Raw genomic sequence first — 16,759 nt, forward strand, 5'->3', positions numbered from 1 at the left:
TCAAAACGCATAATACCAAAAATTGCAATTACGGGCACATTTTAAATCATTTTTCAATGAAACTTTCTCGGTGCAATCAACATTGGGGAATGCATGAGGTTTGTAAAGATTATTTGGATTTGACCCTGGTTCATGCCCCAGGGGATGGGGACTTAGGGTCACAGGTGTCAAAACAGAGAATTTTTTTTTAAACTCAAAATTTGATGTTGGGTCATTCCTGGTGGCTTTGCTTTAAGTGGGAAGCATGGGGATCTCTGATGGTGTGTCATCAACTTCGCTCGTTACCCTCACCAGAGGAGAGGGTATTGCATTTGGGTCTGTTTGTCCACACAGTACATGAGTGTTTTCTCTGCAATCGCTTGTCGGATTGAGATGAGACAAAATTTTCACCATCGGAGTGACTACTCATGTAGAATGTTTTAATGATAATTATGACGTCATAGGTCATGTGGTGTGGTGGCAATGTTGGAAAAATGGGGAAAAAATTGAAACTTGGCACATGGCAATTACTCCTAATGGGAACAAGTTATTCATTTATATAGTTATTTAAATGTCATAGGTGCCTTCGTTATGACCTCATAATTGCATACATGGAATTCTGCATTTGATCAGTATGAAAATTGAGGGTCATGTCATCATAAATTGGTCCACAGTAAAAACAAATTGATGATGTCGTTTGTTCACGTTGTTCGGCAGCCATAATTAAAAAAAACAAAACCTTCAAAAATCTTCTTCTCTGAAACAGCTGAGCAGATCGAGGTGAAACTTTACACTTATGACTGCTTATCCATGAGGAACAAAACGTTCACACATGACGTCATAGGTCACAAGGTTTGGCAGCCTTATTGGATTTATCCTAAAACGTATAAAAAAAAAATCTTCTGCAGAACGGCTGGACAGATTGAGGGGAAACTTCACACAAATGTTCCCCAAGCCTTGGGGATGCCAGGGTATTCACGAATAATTGATAGGTCACATGGACTGGCAGCCATATTGGATTGAGCAAAAATCTTTTTTAAAAATTTCTTTCTCTTGAACCGCTTAATCAATCTTCGTGAAACTTCACAATTATGATCTCCTAGTGATGGGGAATATGATCGGATGCATGGTCTGGCAGCCGGAATTATTGAATTTTTTTGATCAGGGTTCTTTTTTTAAAAATTTTTTTGAATAAGGCTCACTCAGCTGTACCTGGATGGGTTTGAGGGTACAGGAGTAGCAGCTGAAACCCGAATCATATCCAGGTTTCTCCTGATGACTTCTTTGCTTTTTGCTCGTTTGGGTTCATTCTGATGACTCCAATGCGGGACTGTACCTATTTGGTTTTCCATTTGGTTTGAATTTAATTTATTTTCATTCCATTGTGAATTCAATTGAATAAGAATAAACGCTATGGGTCAGGGTCAAGTATCCGATCAAAGCTGGACGTCTTGTTACCCGGTCATCAATGCCAGCAGTTAAGTGGCATTTCTAGTTATGTCTTATTAATTACGTAAAACACCAGTACCCAAACACTACACAAAATACCACTACACAAAATATGTCCTGGTGAGGGTTTACAATCTCTGATTGCTCTTTTTTTCTTGTTATTATATTTTGGTTTACTGGTTATAAAGCTAATCGAGCAGATGCAGGATGCTGGACAAACGTACCCATGGAGTTTTGGGGAAGTGAAGACCTCTTTTCTTTGTGTATGACCATGTCTCTTTTTCTGTCTGCATTCTTTGAAGCTATTGGAACCATTTTCTCCTCTTCATGGTTCCAACCCATGGGGGTTATCCCAACCCATGGGGGTTATCTATGTTTGTTTGTCCATGCTCTCTCTCCCTTGCAACTGCTGTACGTCAAACGAGAAAGCAGCACCTACCATTTTTATGCCACCGCTGATGAAGTTGCCAGTGTCATGTTTTGGGGTTGTACGTACATACGTACGTATGTCCATGCTAATTTTCTCTGTTTTCTCTGCAACCGCTTAGCCGATTAACACAAAATTTTCACCATAGATGCGACAACTGATGTGGAATGTTTTAATGATAATTATAACATCATAGGTCATGTGGTCTGACAGACATTGTTTTTAACATAACCTTCAAAAATCTTCTCAAACGGCTGAACAGATCAAGGTGAAACTTTATAGGTGTGATCGCCTATCCATGAGGAACAAAAAGTTCTCCACCTATGATGTCATCGGTCACATGGTTTGGCAGCTTTGATTTTTTTTGAACAATAAACCTTTTTGAAATATTCTCCAGAATGGCTTGACAGATCGAGGGGAAACTTCACCCATATGTTCACCAAACCTTTGAGTTATCAGGGTGTTCATGAATAATTAAAGGGTCACATGGTCTGGCAGCGATTTTGGATTGAATGGAAATCTTAAAAAAAATTATTTCTCTTGAACTGTTTCATAAATCTATGTGAGACGTCACATTTATAATCTAGTAATTATGGGGAATATGTGACCCTCCAGTACAAAACCAGTCAGAAGTCGCAAAAATTCAATATTGGGTTTATTTGAAAGCCCATAAAATAAGCATCACAACGGTGTATTATACATGGTGATCCGTTACAAACTGACCTAGATATCTTACGATGAAGTTTTACAACACACGTTATTGGGAAAATCGAAATAACCGGATATTAGCTTCTGAGGTTTGAGAAACTATTGCTAGTATACGTTGCTAAGGACTTTGTTCTCTCTTGCATTGCAAGGCTATGTCAATCTCTTGCATCTGGGAGTAGGACGGTGGGAGTGGGATATACTTTGACCAAGTCATTTGAGGGTTTGTGTGGGCTCTACATTCCCAGTCAGAGACTTGACTGCAAATGGCAGAATGATGTGTTTGGGTGGCTTTGTCTTGCCATGAGTGATAGCATATGTCAAGTCCTGACGAAATGAGCTTTGAAGCCATTCCTCTTTGGGATGCATGGCAGTTGTCCTTGGTTCCTGTCAGCTAATATCGTAGAGATAACTTTACAGACTCTGAGATGATGGTTATATCTCCTCTGCTTCCACTACTACTGTTGGCCATGCCTGGGAGAAGGCTTGCTTTCTGACATCTGCTCTCACCTGAGAGGCTGTCTTTGCTCTCATGTTTTCTGCAGTGAGAGATTTAATGGGCTGCAGCTTTGCTTTCAGCATCTAGTAGGCCTTGGCAAGTTCAGTTGTTGACAAGTTGTCAGTTTGCCTTTCTCATTCACAAAGATGTCAATGCTCTGGCAGTTAAATGAAACACGAAAATGTGTAAAATAATTAAACTAACCTAAGTTAAAACACACACACACACACACACACACACACACACACACACACACACACACACACACACACACACACACACACACACACACACACACACACGGACAAAAAAAAAATGGACCAGGTAACGGCCTGTGTGCACCGTGGCATAGAGTCCACCAGCATCTGGAATTCTGCAGGAAGGGATGCGGCACCATTCTTCCACGAGAGTCAATCAACTCACACCTGTTTAATGGAGGTGGAGAATGCTGTTTGAGGTGTCATTCAAGAATATCCCTTAAGTGCTGCTCGATTGGGTTCAGATCTGATGACTGAGAAGGCCCTTACATATGGATAACGTCATTGTCATGCTCATCATACCATTTGGTGACCACACGTGCTCTGTGGATGGGGTGATTGTCATCCTGGAAGACACCTCTCCCGGTTAGGAAAGAATTGCAACATGGCTTGAAGATGATCACTCGGTACCATTAAGTGGTGATTGGCATTGACTTTGCCTTCTAAGGGAATGATTGCACCCAAACCATGGCAGGAAATCTGCCCCACAACATTACAAAACCACCAGAACCCTTCACTGTTGCAACCAAGCACTCAGGGTTGTAGTGTTCTGTTGGTTGATGCCACATGTGCACTCATCCATTTGTCAAGAACATGGTGAAGGATGATTCATCTGACCATATCGCATTTGTCCACTGCTATATAGTCTGTTGCCTGTGGTCTTTGCACCACTGGACTCGCAAACGTACATTGTCAGTTTTGATGAGCGGTTTGTGCACCGCAATCTCGACTGATGTCCCACTCGGTGAAGTTGACGACGGACTGTTTTTGATGAAACTGGCTGCTTGCACCCAAAGTTGAAATTTTTAGTCAATTGATCTGCACCGATGCTCTGTATAAGCAGCTGCTCGACCGCTTTGCCTTCAAATGAATGCACGGATATCACGATCCTGGTGGATGCGATTATGCCTATTGTTGCCCTTTTCTGATGATGTCTCTCCCTCAAGAGTTCCAAGCCGACATTACCTTAGGCACTTGCTCATGAAACATCAGCTAGTTGAGCAGTCTTTGTCATTGAAGCTCCTGCCAAACATGCCCCAACAATCACCTCTTTCAAAGTCACTGAGGTCTCCTTTTTGCTGCCAAACCAGCCATAATTATAGCCAACGTGGTCTCTGCAGCATTTTTATACATGACCCGAAGCATGCTTGGATGTTATTTGCTTTATTAACACATGCGCCGCACTCTTGTGGAAGCCGTTGCCTTCAGTATATTTGGTGTCCCTCATTTACCCAGGTGTTTCCCTTAAAAAATTATATTTATTTATTTTGTCCACTACCTGTGTATATTATGCCTATTATCATTAAAAAATATTCTGGGGCATGCTACATTTATTTCATCATCTTTTATTCTGTTAAAACGACCATACCATAGCCTTTCTTCTCCCATCCCTGTCAATACTGGTGTGCCACAAGGCAGTATTCTTGGCCCCATATTATTCGTAATCTTCATCAATTATCTCACTGATTCTCTGGAAAATCCTCCTTTATGTGTTTGCCGATGACTCCACACTCTGCCGTGACATCCTTCATCCCACAGACAGACAGACAGACAGACAGACAGACAGACAGACAGACAGACAGACAGACAGACAGACAGACAGACAGACAGACAGACAGACAGACAGACAGACAGACAGACAGACAGACAGACAGACAGACAGACAGACAGACAGACAGACAGACAGACGGGCAGCAGCCTCTTCCCTCTCCTCTGACTTTGACAAAATCACAAACCAGTCAAACACTTGGAACATGTCTTTCAATCCTGAGATATTCCTCACACTACCTTTCTCTCCAAAAGGATCGTACCGTGAACCCTTCCATCTATTTTCTCAACAACCCTCTTGAAGAGGTTCAGTCACTCACTCTTTGGTCTCACTCTCAACCTTGATCTCTCTTGGGCAAGCCAATTTTCAAAATTAGCCTCCAAAGCCAGCCATCGCATGGGCATCCTCCGTCGTGCAAAGTCCTTTCTTGGCACACCTGAGATTTTATCCACCTACAAGGCTTTCATCCGCAGCCTGGTGGAGGACTGTTCTCCACTCTGGGTTTGCTCCCCTGCCTCACATCTTGCTTGATTTGATGCCATGGAAATATGGGCCTTCAATATAATTGGTATCTCTTGCTATGAAGCTGAGTCTATGGGATTATCACATCACATCGCCATCGCGGACAGGTCGATTGTCTGTCTTCTTCCGCCCCATTTCTGCCCTCTCCATGCTTTGTCCCCCCCCCCCCCAACCACTCCCCAGGTATCTGTAGGATGCAGGCAGTCCACCAGTAACATCCTCCTCATGAAACTGCCTCGACTCCACTCATTTCTTTCTTCTGCCCTCCCACTCCCCACCCTCACCTGTGTAACCATTTTCCATACTCTTCAATCTCATTCTTCCATCCAGGTCTTCAAGGCAGCTGCTCACGTCACCATCTCAAGTCATCCCCATCTAAAATCATGATCTTTTCTACACCCGTTAAACCACCTCGTGCCACTCCCACAATTTTGCTTATGTATCCATCTTGTCTACCCTTTGCGTTCTCCCTTACCCCTCGTCATTACCTGCATCTTTTATTTGTCTATCCCCATTTGTTTTCTCTCTCCGCCCTGCAGTTGGTGTTTCCCCTTTCTCCTGCTGTTCCCTTTGTTGTGATGTGTCCTGATTTTGTTCTTTGTCATAGCTCTTCCATGAGTCCAGAGCATGTATTAAACAAAAAAATAATGTGCCATAGGGAGTAGGTATGTAATGGCGTTTAATGCACAAAGTAGGTAATGTGCTGAAAAAAGCATTAAAGCTCCTCGTTGGGATGATACAAATCATTTGGCACCAATTAAGTTTTTCCACCTTAAGTGTTACAGACATCTGGTCTGGCCCATGGACTATATTTGATTATGGTTTGGAAAATGTGGCACCATGTGTTCTGTGTTCATGGTTCTCTATGTAATATGTATTAATTTTTTGTTTGTTTGTTTGTTTCATTTATTATTATTATTTTCTTTGCTCAAGGCTCGTACATAGTAGCCAGCTTCTCATCGCCATAGCAGGACCAAGTGCTATCGCTGCAGCCCCCTTCATCTCATCGACCTGGTTCCCACAGGTCAGAAGTGTTTCTATTTATTTACCTGACCCTCAAAAATGCTGCTTGTAATTATATTTGAACCAATTGTACAGATTTGTGATTTGGTTCTTTTTTTTTTGTATTATGAGGGTTAAAATATGGCAATATTGATGCATGCTTACAGGTGTGATCTCGATGCCTTTTTTTTTAACCTCCACCACCGAAGGTTGAAGGAGGAGGTTTTGATTTCACCCCTGTCTGCTTGTTTATCAGTTTGTTACTTGCAAAATCGAAGAATTTTCAAGTATATTGGTCAGTCGATTTTGTTATTCTGTCTTTGGGTAGTCGATCTAGTCTACCCTTATCAGTATTTCCGTCGATATGTTTGTCTGTCTGTTGGGTAGTCGATGTAGTTGAAAATTTTTTTTTTTTTTTTGAGATTTGTTCTACCCTTATCACTATTTAAAATGGCGATTCAGTTAATACAATGGTGATTTTGATGAAACTTGGTTGGTAGGTTCATACCATGACCCAGTTGTGTGCAAATGAGAACCGTTGCTATGGACTCCACTGTTGCCTAGCACCGGGACCTTGTAATTTTAGAAAAATCATAAATTTTTTTTCGAAAATCAAAATTCGGGCCACGAGTGACTGTGGGCAGTACATTCAGCCATATTGTCAAAAATTTCCAGCCGGATCCTATGAAAACTGTCGGAGAAGATAGACTTTGAATGATCCCTGGTCGAAAACAATAAAAAAACGAAGTTCGTTATTTCTCAGAGACTGAGTCAGATATACATGAAACTGGTATGGTAGGTTCATGGTATGTCCTAGTTATGTGTGAGAAAGAACCGTTGCTATGGACCCCTCCGTTGCCTAGCAACGGCCAAAAAACCTCTAAATGTGGGGGTATTTTAACGAAAAAACAATCTGCAGCATATTAACCCTTGAAGCTAGAATCATGAATTTTCTTGTGCTTAATCCTCAGGTCATTCCCCATCGAACGGGCCCATCGCGTCGGGTTCTATTGGGTAGGCGACTACCCATGTCCGCCTACCGGCTTGTCTGTTTGTCAATCGCCTCCAGGTCACAATTCAAAACCGATCATCATGAAACTTTACCAAGTTGTTGAGGTAGTTTCAACTGAGAAGCCTATTGATTTTGAGGTGAAAGGTCAAAGGTCATCTTGAGGTGAAATTTCGAAAATCGTCATTTTTCATCCGATTGACTTGAAATTTGAACAATATTTGCATATTGCATCACTGATTTGGTAAACCAGCTATTTTTGAGGTCAAACGGTCAAAGGTCAACTCAGTCAAACTTGTGAAATAATCAATTTTTATCTGAAAAATTGTCAATTTTCATCTGATTAGTCTGAAAATTAAGCAGCAATTGCATAGTCTGGCTTGGGATCCTAAGGTCCTGAGTTCAAATCCCGCTCAGTCGCTGAATTGATACCAGGTGGAGTTGACTCGGCTTGTCATCCTTCGGAGGTCGGCAAAATGAGTACCTGCCTGCTGGGATGATTGAGCCATTCGACTATCCTGTGTCGGAGTGGCGACCTGTCCAGGATTGTGCCCAACAGCGCCCAGGAGACTGTTTCGGTATCACCGATGCTCTGTATAGAGCAGGGGTTCCCAAACCCAGGGTTGTTGCCCAAACTTGAACCCCCCCCCCTCAAAATCTCAGTTTTTGATTGGGGGTTTCATGTCAAAAGCATTTTCTCTGACAATTTTTATCATAGGTACACGAGGTACCAGTATAATTTGGGTTGCGAGGCAAATGTGATTTCTAATTTTGAGTCATGGACGAAAAAGTTTGGGAACCACTGGTATAGAGTATAGTCCCAATGGATGGAGAGATTGAATTGCATAGTGCATCACTGAATTTGGAAATCATCGATTTTTTTTTAGGTCAAAAGGTCAACTGTCAACTCAAGATCAAACTTCTAAAATCAATTTCAATCTGAAAAATAATCAGTTTTCATCCAATTGACCTGAGCTTTGATTAAGATTGTCAATTTAAACCTTAATGAAATGAACAATTTGATGTATCCATGGCAACCTTTGTAGAGGGAGGTGGATTTTGCAAATATCGTGCTCTGCATGACGTTTTTCTTTGTTTGTGTGCAGGATATCTCAAAAAGGTGTGAAGGAATTCAGATTAAATTTGGTGGGCTGGTTGGGTGTTTGACGAGGACGAACTGATTCGATTTTGGTGAAAATCCAGACCTGGATTTTGCTACTTGAATTTTTTTAAGTGATTCTTCACCATTGAGAGACAGGACCAAAAATGGTACATAGCACAATATCTCAAAGTTTAGGACGAATTCAGACAAAACTTGGTGGATGAGTTGGGTGCGCGACGAGGGAGAATTTATTCATTTTTGGTGGAGATCCAAATCCGGATCTGGAAATGAGAATTTTTTACTTTTTAAAGTGTGTTTTCAGCATTGAGAGATGGGGCCAAATAAAAATTAATATGGCATGATATTTCAAAAATTTCATTGATCCCGATATGTTCGACTTGGATCAGACATTACGTGGCGTGTGCGCTCTACCGAGCGCTCTTCTTGTTGTCTATATGCATTTGTTTATTTATTCATTCATTCCTTCCCTTTGGGAGTATTTGTCCTTTATTATTTATATGCATTCATTTATTTTATTTCCTTCTTTGAGAGTTGCAAGTAGTTTCTCATTAAACTATCACAAGTTTGTCTCCCATTCCTGTGGTTTAAGAGCATTTATATGCACTATTAACACCTTTATTTTGGTATTATTTCAAACAAGTACTTGTGCTTTACTTGGCTTTCAAATGTGTTGTGGTGCTGCGATCCGAGGGCAGACGAGAGTTGCAGCACTTTATCGGCACATATGTGCTGCATCGTAGGTCATGGAATGTGGAAGTTTTCAAACATCGTTAGGGATCCCAGGGTTATTTACATGTTTGCATCTACATACTAGTTAATTATTTTATTTTATTTTTTAACTTGTTTTGTATTTCCTATCATGCTGATTTCCATCTACCTTGCAGGATGAACGTTCAATTGCGACTGCAATCGGCGCTCTGGCCAACTACCTGGGTGCTGCCAGCGCCTTCCTGATGCAATCTTTCCTTATTGACTCGGGCAATGGATTGGCAACCAGAGGAGGGCTGAAGCTGCTTTCCCACAGATCAATGGAGACCATTATCTTCAACAGGATGCAGATCATGCTGTATGTTGGTGCGTTTGAACAAGATGACATTTGTTTACATTGTATGAGTACAGTATTATTCGAAACCTCATTCACAATTCTTTTCTGATTTCTGACATTTGAGATTACTATGACACTTATAATGTAACAGACTCCTCATGGTTTCATCCCGAGTAATTTCCCTCCTTTATTAAATCATCCATAGTTGCCTTTGAGATTAAATTTTAATTTCCAAGCTTGGATGCAAATGAAATTCCTTGATAAGTGTACATTTTTGCATTGTTAATGGCAAGAAACATCAAACTCGTAATGCAATAATTGTATTTATTGCATAATTAAATGCTCAAACTTTCATGTTTTTATATTTGACTTGGAACACCAAAAGAATGCCATTTTACAATGCAGTAAATTTGCAAGTGGCAGCCAAATATATTTAATTTTTAAAAATTTCATTCCATATGCCTCATTCAGTGGATGCGTGCATGCTTGTAAATTACTCCGACCATTGAGGCTTTTGGGAATGATTGCACTGTTGACATGAAGGGATTGATTGAATGATTTTCATGTTGTGCCTTTCACAGAATTTGGAATGATTGCTGTACTGTTCGTGCTTGTGGTGCTACTGATGCCTCGACATCCCCTGCTTTACCCCAGTACGTCGGCTGCAACCCGCCGCTTGCACTATACCGAGGCCATCCCCCGTCTGCTCAGGTGGGACCTCCTGGTTCCTTGGACATTGCGCACAGATACTCGCACTTATCGAGTTTTATGATGTTCATTAGAGTTGTGTGCTGCCCTTTTAATATATTTTTTAATTTACAAGATGTTTTTGTTTGTTTGTTTGAAAAAGGCTGTGGTTGATTAAAATTTTACTAGAAATAAAAATAAACTAAAATGGCACTCGGTAAAGCACATACCTCTGTCAGGCTGAACAGTTTACATTTTGTCGAATCGGCTTGTTCTTGTCACCTATCCAACTCATCCACAACATTTTGAAATATGCTATGTATTGTTTTGGCCCTAATCTCAGTGGTGACGAATCACTTAAAAAAAAATTTTTTTTAATTTAAATTCATATATGGATCCAGATTCGGCTCTTCACGAAAATCAAATCGATTCGTCTTCACACACCCTCCCTATTCACCAGGTTTTTCCGAATCCGTCCATAACTTTTTGAGATACCATGCTATACATCCGGACCTTGACATTCACAGGTTCAGCGTATTCACGGTTGATAATTTGTGACATGCTCCTACATTCGTGGGAAATTGCCCCGAATATTCAAGGTTCTTGCGGTGATTCTTGTTTTTTTTCACAAGCCGCAAGCATAAACCAGTTCTAAAACTGATTTTCCAATTTCCCTGGTGGATATAGGAGACCAGTCCTGAAGTGCAAGGAAAAATAATTAATTGATTTAATTAAATAATAATGACAATAAAAACTGTGAATATTTGAAGTGCATACTTAGAAGTAGGTCACACTTTATGACCCATGAATACGCAGGGTCCGTGAATTGCGAATCCGGGAATAGTGGGGTCCGACCGTATACTGTTTAATTATGAATAGACATATCGTCAGTCTTGTGGGTCGACCGGCTCCATGTTTTTTTTGGTTTGATAGCTCACCTGGACGTTAGTCCTGCGACCTTATGCGATCGAGCAGTGTCTATAGTTTTCAGTCATTCAGTCAGTCTGTAAACACTTCAGTCATTATCGCTGGAACCAAACATAATTTTGATGAAACTTGGCCACAAGCTTCATATCTGATGCCTAACGAAGTTGTATTGACCGCATCAAAATCTGTCCTCATTAATGGGTTGAAATCAGGCCAAAAACACTAAAAAAAAAATTCCTGCCCTAACTATCAGCAGCACAGCCATGCCCTCAGCCAAAAACATGACCTCTAACCTGTAAAACCATGACCTGTAAACGTGTATCGCTGTAATCAGCATCGAGAGGGCTTCCATTCAAACAATCACGTGAACGGATTATGCGCGTGAACAAAATTTATCTTTTTATGTCATTGACTGTTGCTCGTGATCCAGGTGAGCGTCAGGATCTGTTCTATTTTTACCCTCTACATGGAGTAGATGTAGAATGCAGTATTGCAGGTACTGTTCACTACCATACTCCATGACTATATATATATATATATATATATATATATATATATATATATATATATATATATATATATATATATATATATATATATATATATATATATATATATATATATATATATATATATATATATATATATATATATATATATATATATATATATATATATATATATATATATATATATACACACACACACACATCATGGAGAGAATGGTTGTCCGTTTTATGAAGGCAAGTATCCTTTCATGGTGTGTAGAACAACAACATGGAGGTTTTTCAATAAAATTAATATCTCATAGTTGGCTGTGCAACTGAATAATGTTACAGTTTGCTGAGTTTCATCATTTGAGCACGAATGTATGTATGTATGTTTGTTTTGTTTTACTTGTTTGTTTAATTTTCTTTATGCATTTCCTCTGTCACCGAAGCTGAAGGAGGTTGTTTTCACCCCCTTTCTTTCTGTTTGTTTGTTTGTTTGTTTGTTTGTATACAGGATATCTTAAAAAGTTGTGGACGGATCTGATGAAACTTTGTGGACAGGTTGGGTGTGTGACGAGGACAAATTGATTAGATTTTGGTGAAGATCCGGATCCGGCTACTCAAATCTTTTTGAAGTGATTCTTCACCATTGAGAGATAGGGCTAAAAATGATATATAGCGTGATATCTCAAAAAGTAGACGGATTCAGATGAAACTTGGTGGACATGTTGGGTATGTGACTAGGAAGAATTGATTCATGTTTGGTGAAGATCCAAATCCAGATTTGGATATGAGAATTATTTAATTTTAAAAATGATTCTTCACCATTTCGAGACGGGGCCAAAAACAATACAGTACTGTATAGCATGATATTTCAAAAACGTATTGGGCCCGATATGTTCTCATGGATCAGGCATTACGTGGCTGAGGTATGCGTTCTACAGAGTGCCCTTCTAGTTTAATCGTTCATTCTTTCAGGTGAATTGTTACTACCCTGGATGTGAGCACAAACAGGGTGCTGCATTTTATTACTTGGCCTGAAGCAAGATGTGGGGTTTCTTTTCACTGTTTCTTGTGTGACCTTTGGCCTTTGCTGTGTTGCTGACCTGAGGTTGTATTGGAGGGGATGCTTGTAATGGACACATGTAAATATATCTGGTGTCGCTGCTTTCATAACTCGGATTCCTATGGTTTGTATCCATAGATGAGTATGATGAGTACAAGAACATCGATGATGAGTCATTGTTTGTACAATACCTCCACGCTTGTGTTCCAAGGACATGGAGTACTTAGACTTATTTAATAGCCCCCATTATTGTCACATTCTTGTGGGGTCAGCCAGGGAAGGGTATTTATTTATTTATTTATTTTTTGCCCAAGTCTTTCCCGAATCGGCTGGCTTGGCCAATTGTTCCATTGAAGGTGCAATAATTTGTAATTTGGACAAGGTTTTGGCGATCACTCGTTTACGTTTTGTCAAAGGCAACGTGGGATTTTTATCATCTACAGACTAATGTCGGCAGGTGAGATCCAGTGTAATGTCCATCCAAAGGATGGCACACTTTATGATGCGTAGCATTGCATGCAAACCCCCAAAGCGACGGTTTATAGTCCGGTCAAGAATCTAACCCAGGCCTGACAGATCAAAGGTAAGTGCACTGCCTCTGCACTGCCCTGTCAGACTCGTGTCGTGAAGATGTGAAATGATATTTTGTTTCAATAAGTACAAACAAGGTTGTATTTGTTGTTGTTGTTGTTGTCTTTACATTCAAACGATTTTGACTTCACTCCGACATTTGATTCTCCGTTATCTGCCCTGCTGTTGACACTGGGTTCTTCCCAGAGTGTTTTGCCCTGATGGGTTTCTTGTGCGGAATGAAGGATGCTTTGTTGTCACATGGTATCAGGTTTTTGGCATTCCGTTGTTCATTTGTACCATGCTTTTCAGTTGTGAAAAAGAACGACATTTCTTTTCACCTCGACCTCTGTTGGAATGTAATCTTTTTTTTTTCTTTTTTTTTGGGGGGGGGGGGGGAGGGTTACGCCGTTTGCTTGCGAAGCATTCCTATTATGCGTGCTGCTGTTAGACTAGTTTGAATGCAGAGAATTGCTTCCTCTATCTCTACTGTTAGTGCGGACAGATCCACCATTATTTGGTTTGTTTCCTAATGTTGTGACTGTCAAAACCATACAGTACATCACTACATCGAGGGAAAAGGGCACGGGCAAAGCAGCTATTATGCCAGTTCCCTCGGCCTTCCTCACCCCTTGAACAAAGCAAATGAAATAGCCTTCACTCCGCCTTGGAAAATACACTCAGTTCGGTGATATTAAAGCAAAAGATGAGCTTTGCAATATAAAATCAAATAATGTAATTTTTTTCCCCATTAGTTTGCCAGGAATAGTTATGGGAATAAGAAAAGCTCATCAGTTCAAAGGGAATCAATAAATACCTGGATGTAGTGAGTATAGACTTGTACAGGTGGCAATGGTCAGTCGGCAGTGTAGTGTCGTGGCAGAGGTGCAAGCAGGCAGACACGAGCCGGAGGGTAACACAACTCCGCTTTATTTCCTCGAGCGAGAGTGTGGGCGTAGGATGCCCGTAGCTCCCGCTTTATTACGCACTCGATGCACTCTACAGGCGCACGACCCACAAGACACTACTAATGATATCACATGCTGCTACTGACGCTACTGGTGCTACAAGTCCCTAGCGGGCGTGAACAGCTATATGCATTGCAGACACGTGACTACCATCACCACTCCTCCATGCCCCCACAACGCTCCCCGCATTGTGCAATGCACGCGTATGCCAATACACCACATTCCTCCCTCCTAAAAGTACGATTATAAAATGACAATTATAATGAGAAGCATAATTGGCAAAGCATACTACGACATAAAAAGCAAAGAGGAACAAAACGACATCAACCATGTAAAATCCTCCCAGTACCACCTAACCCTGGGGTGATGGTCGGCCGTGAATCAAACCCAGACGAGACAGCCCAAAAGAAAAAAACGTGCTTCATCCGCCAGGTGCGAGTGAGTTGCACTCCAAATGCAGTAGACTGTAGAAGCGTCCCCAGGCGGCCCATGCGTACACGCCTCCCGGCGAGGTCGAGGTGACACCCTAAGCGAACCTCCCCCGGCACCATCAAATGCCCCCGGTCGACAAGTTGGCACACCTCCCTCAGACAGGACCGAATCAGGTAAACACCCCGAGTCTGCAAGCCCCGCAGGCGCCAGCGCGGCTGACCTTGGCAATATCAGGGGTGGCGGTGACGCTGAACAGCGAACTGGCTCCGGCTCCCCGCCACCGACTCGAACCAGGCAATTAGCCGGCTCTATTACCAGCCGTCCCACACCAAACCCGCGCAGCAGCGCCGAGCGCAACATCGCCCCTGCCACCGACCCCCTAGGTCGCAGCAACACCAGCCGAGACCTCAACGCACGTCCATACAGACGAACAGCGTTGACTGGATACATATCAGGGTCATACAACAGCAAAAACATCGTCTGCGCAGAGGCAAACTTCTCTTTACGTACAGCGTGTTCCCACAGTATAATCCTAACACATGAGAGTGCAGCGAACTGCGGACTGTCATCAAAGACCGAGATCTGGAAAATCTCTTTATTCGCAACGACTGTCCGCAAGTTCTTCACATCATAGACAGCATTGATCCCAATCAAACACATTATGCTCACACGCAGACTGTCGGTATTTGCTTTCATAATGCCATGCTGAATCACTCGTACCGCGAGAATCAAACGCACAACAATTAACAATTTATGAACCACGCTGCGCGCACGCCTCTTGGTTGTCACGGTGTTGAGGCGACTTGCGTGCAGGTCCCCATCTGAACGTCGAAGAGAACACTGTCGATGGTCGCGTTCCGCGAACTTCTTGAATGCGACCGGCTCGCTCCAATCCCCCGTTGAAATCACCTGAACGACACGGGCGTGCACTGTATCATGAGCGCAACGCGAGAGCGAGAGTCCGTCGCAGCTGGCATGGTCCCCGTTGCTCCGGAACCGTATATCGTAGTTGCAGGAAGCAATGAACGGAAACCCATGTTGTATCGCCGCGGCCCCTGCCGCCGGGACCTCATCCTCGGGTCTCAAGGGAGGCCCGGGCCCAAACGGAGGTACGGGCCCAAACGGAGGTACGGGCCCAAAGGAGACACAGGTGCACCTGGAGGTACGAACTCCGAAACAGGAACCTCCTCCCACCGACACTCTAATTGGCCCGGCACGGGACGTCCAAGGCCACTGGCTGGCGCCGTCCAGTCTAGTTGAATGCGGGCCAACCAGCTCCGACCCAAAACGGCGATCCCCTCCCCTCGCACCACGAACAGCGAGAACTCGACCCGCTGACCTTGATGGGCGACCAAGACGTGTGCCCTGCCAACCGCTGGCAGCGCTTCACCGGTATACGTGTGCAATGCGAGGGTGGACCCGAAAAGGCGTAGACCGGGGAGTGAACGAGCGGTGCGCTCGCTTATGATCGACACCGCCGCTCTGGTGTCAACATGAAACACTATCGGCGTTCCATCCACAAAACCTTGCCCAGGCTGCAGGACTCGACCCGTGGCGTAAAAGTGTACGTCATGCACAAAACACCGTACCGGCAGTAGGTCTCGACCTGGGACGTAGGAATCGCTTCGCACACCGCCATCCATGACCGTTATGATGGCCAATGACACTTGGCACACACACCGTAGATGTCCCTGAGTGTTCAGACCGCCGTCCGACTGACCGCGTTGCAACGTTCGGTCACGACCTGCACCGAAGACTGTGCGCGCGGCCGTGGGTGCTTGGTACACCGCGCGGACGTCTGGATCACCTGTCGTGCTCTGGCCATCGAGGCTCCGGACATCCCTCAGAGTCTGTGCGACGGCCGACGCCGCTTCTGAGTTGAATGTAATGTCCTCGTCCTTTAGCCGTGGCATTGCAGAAACCATTTCCGAGGCTTGCAAATCATAAATAAAACGATCTCCGAGCCCGGCCCACCGTTCACTCGACGTGAATCTGCAGGCGCCGGCGAGATTCCTCACCCATGCGGCGAAACTCGCGATGTGCTTCCCTGGG

General features: G+C 42.9%; 1 protein-coding gene across 1 annotated transcript in view; it reads left to right on the plus strand.

The window, feature by feature from the left end:
* SLC49A4 (solute carrier family 49 member 4) overlaps nucleotides 1-16,759 on the plus strand; it is a 43,740-nt gene that overhangs the window by 5,964 nt on the left and 21,017 nt on the right. Inside the window, exons 3-5 of the mRNA XM_085892736.1 lie at nucleotides 6,321-6,411; nucleotides 9,406-9,595; nucleotides 10,148-10,277. Coding sequence (XP_085748862.1) covers nucleotides 6,321-6,411; nucleotides 9,406-9,595; nucleotides 10,148-10,277 — 411 coding nt within the window. The remainder of the gene's footprint in view (nucleotides 1-6,320; nucleotides 6,412-9,405; nucleotides 9,596-10,147; nucleotides 10,278-16,759) is intronic.

This window comes from Eptatretus burgeri, chromosome 8 (assembly GCF_056783735.1).
Source record: "Eptatretus burgeri isolate ZD-2024b chromosome 8, Ebu_testis_v1, whole genome shotgun sequence".
Taxonomy (NCBI): Eukaryota; Metazoa; Chordata; class Myxini; order Myxiniformes; family Myxinidae; genus Eptatretus; species Eptatretus burgeri.